At 50.9% G+C, this 11,721-nt stretch overlaps 1 protein-coding gene across 1 annotated transcript; it reads left to right on the top strand.

The window, feature by feature from the left end:
* Positions 1 to 3,686, top strand: SOST (sclerostin). Its single transcript, XM_036269676.1, has 2 exons — positions 1 to 236; positions 2,893 to 3,686. The coding sequence occupies exons 1-2, from the start codon at positions 17 to 19 to the stop codon at positions 3,312 to 3,314; spliced, it is 642 nt and encodes a 213-aa protein (XP_036125569.1). The 5' UTR covers positions 1 to 16; the 3' UTR covers positions 3,315 to 3,686.
* Positions 3,687 to 11,721: the final 8,035 nt, after the last annotated feature.

Here is an 11,721-nt window from a genome sequence, read left to right as displayed (position 1 = left end):
TCCTCCAGCTGGCACCATGCAGCTCTCTCTTGCCTTGTGTCTCGTCTGCCTGCTGGTGCACGCAGCCTTCCGTGCAGTGGAGGCCCAGGGGTGGCAGGCCTTCAAGAACGATGCCACGGAAATCATCCCCGAGCTGGGCGAGTACCCCGAGCCCCCACCAGAGCTGGAGAATAACAAGACCATGAACCGGGCAGAAAACGGAGGGAGGCCTCCCCACCACCCCTTTGAGACCAAAGGTATGGGGTGGAAGAGAGCACTTCCTCTGACGGGAGGGTTCTCTTTGGGACCTGTTGAAGACTGGGGTAGACCCTCAGGCGCTGCCAGCAATAGGTGGAGGGACAGTCTTGCCTGGAGGCAGGGGAAGGATAGCGGCCAATGTAGCCCTGGAATCCGTCTGCAGGGACTTGAGGCTGGCAAGGGGCTGGCAGAGAGCCTGGGGCAGGATGGAGGTGGTAAGGGTGTAGCATTGAGACAGGCTCGGCTGGGAAAGGAGGTTTCAAAGAATCCCCTCCTGAGATTCAGGAGCCAAGTCCAGCTGCCAGCACCACCGGGGAAGGGACAAGACGAGGGAGCGTCACATCTATGAGCACTTGCTGGACCAGGTGCTCCATGTGGGCCGTGCATGTACTACACCCCAGGGACCCACCAGGTGGGAGCCCCACGAGGTGAACTCTCAGTTCGAAGGCGAAGAAACAAAGGTTCCAGGAGTTAAGTAGTCTGGTAGTGAGTCGAATAACTGAGATTTGAACCCAATTTGAATCAAATCCAAGACAGACCTGGTGGAGGATTATGGGTGGGATCTTGGGGACCAAAACCAGAGCAAATCCCCTTACAGCAGTGGGAAAGGGATAGCAGAAAGGCACTCCATTAGCTCCCTGTGCCCCCAGTCTACCCGGTGAGCTGGCACTTGAATGGGAGTATAGGTACAGTTTTAGCCTCTGATGTGGGTGGCAGCTGGGCCCAGGCCCTGGAGGGGAGGCAGCATCAGCATACTCTGTGCAGGGAGAAGACAGAGGTGTCTAGTGAGCCCAGGATCCATCCTGAGTCCTCATCTCAGTTCCAGCCTCGCCTCATTCCTGGGGAGGGAGTCTGACCCTAGAGAAAAGTCAATGGCCCCAGTGGAGGGGTACACCTGGGTTCCTAGTCAGGTCTGCACAGAGAAGCCTGGGGGGCACTGTGCACAGCTGGTTCTGCAGCTGGCAGGAATGGCTGGGGGCGGGGACTGGGAAGACACTTTAGAGTGAGGGCCTCACTGCCCTCTGGCCATTGTGCAAGTGGGAAAGGAGACCACCGCCCAGGCTCCTGCATCCCATCCCTTCCCGCCTCACAACCACTGGGCTGTAGGGGACCCAGGTATGAGGTGTCCACTTCCCTGGGCTCCCGAGAGAGGCCACAAGCCCCAAGGAAGCCAGTTGCTCAAAACAAAGTCACCCTCTGCAGGGGAAGTGCCTGACCTTGGGGCACTATTCTTGGAAAGCCCCAGAGCCTCCTTCCCTGGGCAAATAAGCCACCCACCCATACCGCCCCTGCAGCCTGGGAACAGGGGTGAGGATGCCAAACCAACCCAGAAACCAGAAATCCAGCCACAGGAGGAAGGTGAGCACCACATCTCCCCTGCTGTGCTTGCTCTCCAGAGCCTGGGGTGGCTGCCTGGCCTTGTCTGCCCTTTCTCTGGTTTTGGTCTTAGAACTATTTTTCATACCTTTGTGTCACATGGGAATCATCCCCATGACACCCGTGGGGGTGGACAGGTGCTCACATAAGGACCAGCTATTTAAAAAGCTCCCACTCATTTAAGCCCACAGTAGGAGACACCATCAAGGTGACTTCAGGTGACCAAGTCAGGCTTCAGAGCCCAATCTCCCCCCACCCCCAGAAAGCAAGCTGGTGCCACCATCAGGTGTCCATTCAAATAGCACAAACAAGAGATGAGCCCAGCAGAGTGCCTGGCATGCAGCAGGTACTTAATAAATGTTTGTGGCAGGTTTTCAGTCAGAGCTCGGTCCCTCTCTGGTAGGGAAGTAACTATGGTAAAAAGCAGCCCTTTGCCCCCCCATTCCCTACCCCCTAGCCCAGCTTGGTGACACAGCTTCCACCCATGTGGGAGCCAAGAGGTGCTGGGGTCCCAGGGAAGTGGAGTCAAGAGATCCAGCTCTGCCTTTTGGGCAAGTGCTTTTCCCTCTCTGGGCTTCAGCGCCCTCAGTGATAATGAGGGGGTTGGACATACTGCCTTTGGCTCCTTTCAAGTCTAATGACTTCTCCTCCTCTCTACCTCCCCTTCCATCCCTCTCCTCTGCAGCAGCTGCCCTGATTTATTACCTTCAATTAACCCCTACTCCTTCCATCCCCTCACCGCCCCTCCCAAGTGGCTGGAAAAGGAATTTGGGAGAAGCCAGAGCCATGCAAATTGTGTGGCTAGTATCAACTTTGCCATGGTCAGGGACCCTGTGGCATAGGTGTGGCTTAAGTCTGGCAAAGAGGCCCCCCCCCCCCTTGGAGAGAAATAATAACAACACATAATAACAGCAAACACTTCCAGCTCTTACTACGGGGGGCCAGTGGTGTCCCCCGCATTACATAGGCCATGGATTGACTCACGGAATCCTCAGGACAATCCATTTTACAGATAGGAAGCACAGAGGTTAAGTAGCTTGCCCAAGATCACAGTGATGGATCTGGTATTTGAACCACAGAAACAACAGCAAAAAACACCCCCAAACAAAAAACTTGGCTCCAAAGGTTTAGGGGCAGATCTTTCCACCAGCTGGACCCTTCCCATAACAGATGCCCAGAAGCAAAAGCAGCAGGTTTGGGAAAGGCGGGGTGGTGTGGGGGGAGGTGGCGGGCGGGGTGGTTGGTCCGGCTGCCGCCCTCACGCGCCTCTCTCCGCAGACGTGTCCGAATACAGCTGCCGCGAGCTTCACTTCACCCGCTACGTGACCGACGGGCCCTGCCGCAGCGCCAAGCCGGTCACCGAGCTGGTGTGCTCCGGCCAGTGCGGCCCCGCGCGCCTGCTGCCCAACGCGATCGGCCGGGGCAAGTGGTGGCGCCCGAACGGGCCCGACTTCCGCTGCATCCCCGACCGCTACCGCGCGCAGCGGGTGCAGCTGCTGTGTCCCGGCGGCGCGGCGCCGCGCGCGCGCAAAGTGCGCCTGGTGGCCTCGTGCAAGTGCAAGCGTCTCACCCGCTTCCACAACCAGTCCGAGCTCAAGGACTTCGGGCCCGAGGCCGCGCGGCCGCAGAAGGGCCGGAAGCCGCGGCCCCGCGCCCAGGGTGCCAAAGCCAACCAGGCCGAGCTGGAGAACGCCTATTAGAGCCACCGCCTGCCGCGCCTCCCCAGCCGGCGCCCCCCGAACCGGGCGCCCCAGGTTTCTGCCCTCTGCGCGCGGTTTGATTGTTTGTATTTCATTTTAAATGCCTGCCACCCAGGGCAGGGGCTCAGACCTGTCTGGCTTCGCAGGAGGTAGCCAGGCCCTGCGGATCCCGGGTGCCAGCAAATCCCCACACTCCCCACCCGCCACCCAGGGGGTCCCGCAGGGCAGGGGAGGGAGCTGAGAGTCACAGACACTGAGCCATGCAGCCCCGCCCACCGGGGCCGCCTACCTTTGCAGGTCCCGCTTGAGAGCAGGCAAAAAAGAAAGCATTTCACCGCCCTGAGGGGATTTAGGAAGCGGTGGGGAGTGAGAAAAGTCTGGGGACTGGTTATGAAAGTTCGATAAGATCCCTGTCCACCTCTCTGTGGGTCATAAAGCATAGTGTCATACTGTGCCAAGAGCACAGGACCTGGGTCCTTAGATAGGGTTTCTAGTCCAGGCTCTGCCACTAACTTGCTAGGTGACCTTGGACTACACTTTTCTTTTTCTGGACCTTGACTTTTTATTTGTAAAATGCAGGTGGGGGTGGGATTGGGATCTCAAAGAATCTACTGCCATATGATTCCAAGGACTTGGGTGCCTTTCAAATGAGCAGGAAGAGAGAGGTTTGACTGAATCACTGCCATGGTCCTGTCCAAAATTCGGATTTGTAATTTTCTGATCTGACAGCCAAAGATGAAAAACAAGCAGGGAAAAAGAAGAGTCCATTTATGGCTGACAAACTCCTTAAAGATGCTGAGCTGTTTCCCTGCCTGACCTCCCCAGATGTTTGGCTACCTCCACCCCTCCATCACAAAGGATGCAGAAACACCATCAATTGGGGTAGAGAAGGAGAAGGTCCCATGGGTGGTGGGAGGGATAGAAATCACCCTGCAATTTCCAAAGAACAGCATCCCCCCCCCCCACCCGTGGTCATATTTTAAAGTCACCTTCTGCTGAGAAGCTCAAGATCCCAGGACTACTGGGCTTGCAGGCAAAGGGAGCAGCCACCACCCTTTCAAAGACCAGCAGATCCCTTCTGAGTCACCTCCACCTGCCTACCACTCACGGATACATTTGTCTAGAAAATTGCTTTTTACTGCTCTTACGTGTGATGGCATATCTTACATTAAAATAATATTATTGGGGAAAAAATTACAAGTGCTGTATATATGCTGAGAAATTGCAAAGCCTAATAGCTGCCATCCAAAAATCTTTTTGAAAATCCTTTTCAGACACCTCTTACTTTCTGTGTAGTTGCTAATTGTTAAAAAAAAAATTTTTTTTTTTTTTTTTTAAACAGAAGCACATGCCATGTGAAAGCCTGCTGGGCTGGTCACTTTTGCAATCTTTCATGTGGGATTTGTCCACAAAAATGAAAGTTGTGGTTTTTAAGAAGAGTTAAGTTACATATTTATTTTCTCACTTAAGTTATTTATGCAAAAGTTTTTCTTGTAGAGAATGACGTTAATATTGCTTTATGAAATACAGTCTGTTCTTTCAGAATCCAGAGGCATTGTTAATAAAGACAATGAGTCATTATGGAGAGGATGTGGTCTCAATTTGTCAACCACACACAGTCATTCCTGTCAAAGTTAACATCCTTCTCTTGGTCACTATGACACCTTTGACTGCTCTATGGTGGCCCTTGTGGCAATTATGTCCTTCCTTTGAAAAGTCATGTTCATCCCTTCCTTTCCAAACCTAGACCTCATTCCTTCACTCTGGCCACTGTAATAAGCTCAGCCTGGTCTCCTTCGAGCAGCCTGCCCTGCACACTATTTCAAAAACACTGTTCTCATAGTGTCCCAACCTTGCTCAAAATTCCTGAATAGCTCCTCCTTACCCAGGATCAAATTGAGGCTTCTCAGTCTGACATATAAGGCTTTTGCCTGCTTGATACCCATTCCCCACTCCACCCAGCTTCCTTAATGACATTGTGGCCACATGCTATACTGAGGATCCCTGCCTCGTTAGTGTGGCATCCCCACCCCCAACAACTCCTGCTCTTTATTTAGGGTTCATGTCCCTTATCATTTCTTTTTGAACCTTCCAGAGATGTTCCAATCCCCACTGATCCCTCTCTTCTTAGAAGTCCAGCCCCTTTTGTCCACGCCTCTACTTTTGTTCCTGATTCTATGTCTTTCATTTGACATTCATTCATGGACCACCTGTCTCATCTGGCCACGCCCTGCTTAGTACTGGGATAGACACAAAGCCATGTACCATTCAGGACCAGCTCACAGGGAGCTCAGCCAAGCTTTTTCTCAGATGTGAACTTTATGCCTCCCTCGTGAAGATGTAATCAGGGACAATGTCTTGCACTTCTTTCATGGTGCCCTGTGCTAGCTGAGACTCAAGAAATACTCTTCAGTTGCCATAAGGAGGGGCAATCAATTGCAAAGCTTTAAATCAAGTCCAGCCCATCCTGGGGTAACCCTACCCTGAGAGCTCTTCTTAACCCCCAAAGTGAGCTGAGGTCCTCCCTGGTGACTTTTCACTTTAACTCCCAATGAACCCTCCCACATCCACTGTCATCATCAATAAGTCTATGCTAGGTGTCAGCGAGTGTTGCTGCCTCCAAGGCCCCAGAAGGCCTCAGTGAGACCCTGCAGGGAATCTGTGCATTGTGAGGAGAGCCCCAGAGCCCAGAACACAAGAGCAGGTAGGAAATGGATACATTATCCAGCTCCCAGAGGCAATGTGGTTCAGTCGGTGAAATGGCTCTGGAGCCATGTGTGTGTGTGTGTGTGTGTGTGTGTGTGTGTGTGTGTGACTCTGAGGACACTAAGGCGCCAAGGGGTTAAATGTTCTGCCCACAGCTGGATATGAGCTCAGTTCCCCATCCTGACACTCACTCATGCTGCTCAGAGTCTGGTGGGCACATGGGCACATGATCAGCTCACATTGTTCTGTACAAAGTGTTATGAGACCAAAGACAGAAGTAATTGGCTCTGTGGTGGGGACAAGGGATAAAGGTTAGGGAAAGTTTCACAGAGGTGGGTGCTGCTTAGAGGTTCACCGGGTGGAGAAGGGAGTACAGACTTTCTAGACATTCTAGGTGAAGGCACAGCCCAAGCGAAGGCCCTGGGCCTGAAGATGTAGGCTGTTCATGGTGGACAAGACTTAGTCTCCCATTCCTCAACATGTACTGAGCCCTCGCTGTGTGCCAGGCAGTGTGGGAGACTGGGAATTCCAAGCAATGCCTCATACCAGATACACCTAGGGTCTGCTTTCTGGGACCCGGAGATCCAGGCGGGATCAGCCCAGGCTGCAATCCCATTACCACGAGGGGAAAAAACTCAAAGACTAAATTGTAGGTCGGGCTAGGGGTTATTTATGGAAAGTTATATTCTACCTACATGGGGTCTATGAGCCTGGCGCCAATCAGAAACGGAACAGACAACAGGCTCAGCTGGGAGGGGTGGGGTTCTGCTGCTGGGAGCACATGTTCTGGAAAGCAGGGACTCTTGACTGTCGCTGCCCACCAGTAGCCAGTGTACAACAGATGCCTCGCATTAATTGTGGTTGCATAGTTGTTGTTCAATCCATTGAGGATCTCTTCTCTCATGAGATTAGGTGGATGGCATGAACTAGGATGTATGGATGATGGTGGAAGGAAGGAGGGGAAGCTCTGACGTCCATAAAAAGAGGCTGCTTGCCTGGATCAGCTTCTGCTGGGTCTTTGAGCAAAAGACACAGCTCCTACCCTCAAGCAATGTATCATCTTCCTGGAGAATCGAATGGAAAATGAGGGCACAAGGTGCCGCTGTGGAGTATATGGTCACTTGCCACTGGAGTGTTGAAGATCTGAGGGGCTGGGGGACTTCAGAGGAGCAAGACAGGGATGGGGTCCTACTGAGCTGCCAGGAGGTGGAGGGGAAGAGAGAAGAGACAGTGGAAGGAAAAGAGCAAGGGGGCACACACCAGGGGTGGGGCGATGCTGGCATGGGACCTGGCGCGCGGTGGGCACTCTCTCTTCAAGTTTATTACACGAGGAAGCAGTGCCCTGAATGACATTCTGCTCTTCGTGAGCCTGACAGGGTTGCTTTAGAGACTGAGCCCTGCCTTTCTTACAACCTTACCCCCTCAAATTCTCAATTTTCCTACAATTAGCTGGGGTGCCTGAGCTTGGATCCTGCACCAAGAGCCAGAGCTGGCGGTGGGCAGCTGTAGGGGGGTATGGGTACCCGTGCCGGAAAGCAGGAATGGGAGGTGGAGGAGAGGAGGCCGGACAACAATCCTCATCTTCCTGACAACTTCCTGCCAGGAGGCTTAGGGTGGAGGCAGGAAAGATGCGGGCAAAAGAGGAAGAAGGAGGAGAGAGAGGACGGACATGGAGAGGAAAAGAAGGGGAAGCATTCATCATTGCACGAATGCTGAGTGCCAGCCGTGTGCCAGGCACTGCCCGAGGCTGCAACAGTGTGGTTGTGGTTATGGAGCCTCCTGAAGCTCGTGGTCTGTGCCAGCAGGAAGGTGGATGTCGGACAGATAAGGAAATGCAGAGCATAATGCCCAGGAATGCTAAGTTGCGTAAAGCGAAATAAAGCTGGTGAGCAGGTTAGAGAGCCAGGCCAGGCTTCTCTGAGGACCTGGCATTTAAGCTGAGACCTACATACAGTGAGGCAGTGAGCCACACAGGACCCGGAGGGGCGCATGTGCCAGGAGGGGGAACAGCAAGTGCAAAGGCCCGGAAAGTATGTAGGGGTGGTGAAGGGACACCACTAATCGCCTTGGGTGTCTTTCAGGCGTCCTCATGCCAAGGCTGCTAAGCCCTGATCTGGAAGCCAGCATGGTCATTATAATTATAGTGGGGAGGTGTGGTGTGTGCGTGTGTGTGTGTAAGAGAGAAAGTGTCTTTTTTGTTCTCTTGCCTCTATATGTTAAAGACCATGTGGCCCCAGAGAAGAATAATTTACATATTATTAGTTATGTAACTCTGCACACCTTTATTCTTAGAGTGCATGGTAGGTTTGCTTAAGTAAGGCTGTGGGCATTGGACAGATGCATTTCTCCTAGGACATACATACATTATGAAATTTCTATACAATTGCAGAATGTCCACAGTTTCCTTTGCTGGATGCCCACAGAATCCAAGTTGGGGTAAAAGCAAGGATTAGCTCGGCCCAGGACTGTGCAAACACACGTGTTGGTGTTCTTTCCAGCGGTGGCCCTAGCCCGGTCACATAAATATACCTCGAGGTGTACATATTTGTTCTGTAGGTCAGGGGGTTGAGATCTGAAGGATAAGAAGGAGTGTAGAAATGAATTCCTTCTGAAAAGATTCATTTGTACTTCTCTGAAGTGTGTAAGAATGTTCCCTTCCACGAGCGCACTCCATTCATGGCATTTACTGCAAACCCCGTTCTAGAAGACTCGCTTTCACTCTCTTCTTTGGCTTTGCACATGCTGTCACATGTGTGTGCATGCACCCACCCTCTTTACTCTGAGTATCCAATGCCAAACATTCCCCAGTATCCTGAAAGCCTCCTGTGTCTGCCCCTCGGTTAGCAGGTGTCTAAGAATGGTACTGTATCCCGGGACCATGAACAATGCTGCGATCTAGAAGTCAAGCCAGATCATAAAGGTAGCCAGTTCCAGACAAGAGTGTTCCAAGTCCTCCAGGGACACCAGACAAGAAGCCAGGCCTGCACCTCATCTCTGCCCAGAGGCCAAAAGCATCCCAAGGATGGGGGGCGTTATCTATATGCACACCCTCTGGGGGCACCCGCCATCTGCTCCCAGCTCTGCTCCGTGCAGGAGGAGCTGTGGGGTTCCTTCTCACAGTCGCCTCTCTTCCATCCTCTACAGCACTACCAGATGGACTTGTCTTTGTTTTAAAAAACAAACAAAACAAAAACAATTTTTTTTCAATGCAGGAAATTTAATGTTTGAGCATTTTTGTTCCATTACTTCTTTTTTATATAAAACAAATAGAACATTATAGATAAAATTATCTTTGTATGTCTTCCCTTCCCCATGCCTTTCCCTCCCTCTCCAGAAACAATAATCCATGTTTTTATGCTTTTCTACGTATATATTATTTATAACAAATAAACCAACATGGGTGATTTTAAATTTACATACACTTTATCATATTATACATAGTCTGAAACTTACCTTTTCTTACTCAAAATTATGTCTTTAAGGTCTAGCCAGGTTGGATTATTTGTAACTGTTGAACCCTATTATATTTTATCATTATACCCTTATTTATTTATCAATTTTTCTACTGGTGAACATTTAGTTTGTTTCCAATGTTTTCATTATCACAAGCAATGCTATATAGAAATTGCCTGTATTAATCTCTTAATATGACATATGGTAGAGTTTCTTCAAGACAGAAAGGAGTGAATATTCTAACACAAAAATCTAATTGTGTCACTTCCCTGCTCAAAATTCCTCCATGGCTCCCTATTAACTAAAGGATAAACTCTAAACTCTTTTGTTTACAAGCATATAATCTGGTTTCTGCCAACCTGTTTAGGCATACACTCATCCAGTGACCTCCTTAGCACTTTATTCTCTACAATATTATATTTATTTTCATTTCCAAAATGTCCAGGTAGTTGCAAGCCTCTGTGCTTTTGCACATTCTGTTTCATCTGCCTGGGATACTTTCCTCCTACTTCCCTGGTCTGGAAAGTCCTCTTCATCCTCAAGTCTCACCTCAAACACTGCCCCTTCCTTTGGAGCAGACGACTGTGCATGTGCTTATTGCTTTACAGGGACTGTCAATCTGACTCCGTCTCTCCAGAACTGTGAGTCTATTGAGGGCAAGGCCCCAACTTTTGCACATTTGTAACCCCAGTGCCTTTGCACAGGCTTGGCCAGAGTCAGTGCTCAATAACTATTTGTTGAATTAATGGATGCTCGGCCAGTGGGGAGTGATTTGAGCTGCAGGAATGAGAAGTCCAGCTTCTTTCTAGCTCAGCAGCAGGCAAGAGCTCTTGGACATTTTCAAAAGCATTTCTTTCATTCAAGTCCCTCTGTAGCTTTGCAACGGTGTTGGGGGGAGAAGGCCCCTCCCAAGAAACCAAGCCCATGGTTGTTTACCCAGAACATTGTCAAGCGCCCAAATTACAGATACCTCTATCACTTGGCCACCAATTTGGTGTTGCGGTGTTAGGTTATTTCTATGTCTGAAGAAAACAGCTCAGCTCTGACTAAAGAAATAAATGATATCATTTTTCATTCAGGCAACCAGATTCCTTGGTACAAAGGGCTCCCTGGGGAGGAACGCGGGACAGCGTGGCTCCTCTGAGGCTATTTACATCTGTCAGCTTCTCTAATCTCTTGCCTTCCTTCCTCTCTGCCTGTTTCCTTCCCCTCGCACAGAGGCCCTCCTGAGCCCATGCTTGCAGGGAGGGTGGTGGAGCCACCGGCATCACGTATGCGCTGGGGGTGTGTGGGGGTGAGGTTTTGGCCCAGCGGCAACAGGGTTTTTTTCTTTTTCGTTTTTCTTAGAAACCAGCCTCAATTTAAGATAATGACTCTCCTCGTTCGCCAATGATCGCTATTTGTAGGGACTTATTTTCCCCGGATAATTTGGCTAAGAGAAGTTGAATCTAAAAGGGAACATTTTCTAAAAACGTTTCTGGACAGTTTGCAGGACACCAAGGGGCATCTTCCGGGTCACCTGTTCCGTGAGAGCCTGGGTGCCCCCTCTTTTTAAAGGAGAACTGGAGATGGAAACAGACTCCGGCCAAGCCTTTTTTGGACAGATGTAGTCAGGATGGCTCTTTAAAATGTCATAGAAACCTGGGGTAACAAGGGCCCTGAGGAATCACTGGGACTGACTTTGCCAAAACATCTCAATTTCTGCACAGTCAGCCCTCACCTCCTCTCCAGCCTGGTCTCCCATCCGTGTCGCCCACCCCCACCCTGGCTCTGGCTGCCCCTTCACCCACGCTGCCTCTCTTTTAGTTCCTCGAAAGCACCGGCTCATCACTTATAGCAGTGCTGTTCCCTCTGCCGGGAACGCTCTTCCCGAGTTCTCTGCTTTCCAACCTCAGCTCAGATGTCCCCTCCTCAGAGGCCTTCCGTGACCACCCCACCGGAAACCGGACCCCGCTAGTCTCTGTCCCAGCCCTTGCCAGGCTTGGTCAGCTTGTATTGGTGACATGTCATGTCTGCTGCCGCTGCCCAATCATAAGCTCCATTAGTCAGGGACTGAGCTGGCCTACCCTGCCCCCCACACCGTGTGCCCAGTGGGGAGACCCAGTGGCGCATAGTAGGTGCTCAGCAAACGTTTGCTGAGTGAATGAACCAGCAAGGGGCTGTTAATTAATTAATTAATTAATTTATTTTTTATCCTCACCCAAGGACATTTTCCCATTTTTTTGTTCAGGTACAGTGGGAGGGAGAG

This window comes from Molossus molossus, unplaced genomic scaffold (assembly GCF_014108415.1).
Source record: "Molossus molossus isolate mMolMol1 unplaced genomic scaffold, mMolMol1.p scaffold_m16_p_19, whole genome shotgun sequence".
Classification (NCBI taxonomy): domain Eukaryota; kingdom Metazoa; phylum Chordata; class Mammalia; order Chiroptera; family Molossidae; genus Molossus; species Molossus molossus.
Note: the sequence above shows the minus strand (reverse complement) of the source record. Positions and strands in the feature narration are given on the sequence as shown.

Excerpts from the sequence above, each read along its gene's own strand:
- SOST (XM_036269676.1), top strand. The coding sequence starts at position 17 with ATGCAGCTCTCTCTTGCCTTGTGTCTCGTCTGCCTGCTGGTGCACGCA. Across the intron at positions 237-2,892 it reads CCACCCCTTTGAGACCAAAG|ACGTGTCCGAATACAGCTGC; the intron begins GTATGGGGTGGA and ends CTCTCTCCGCAG.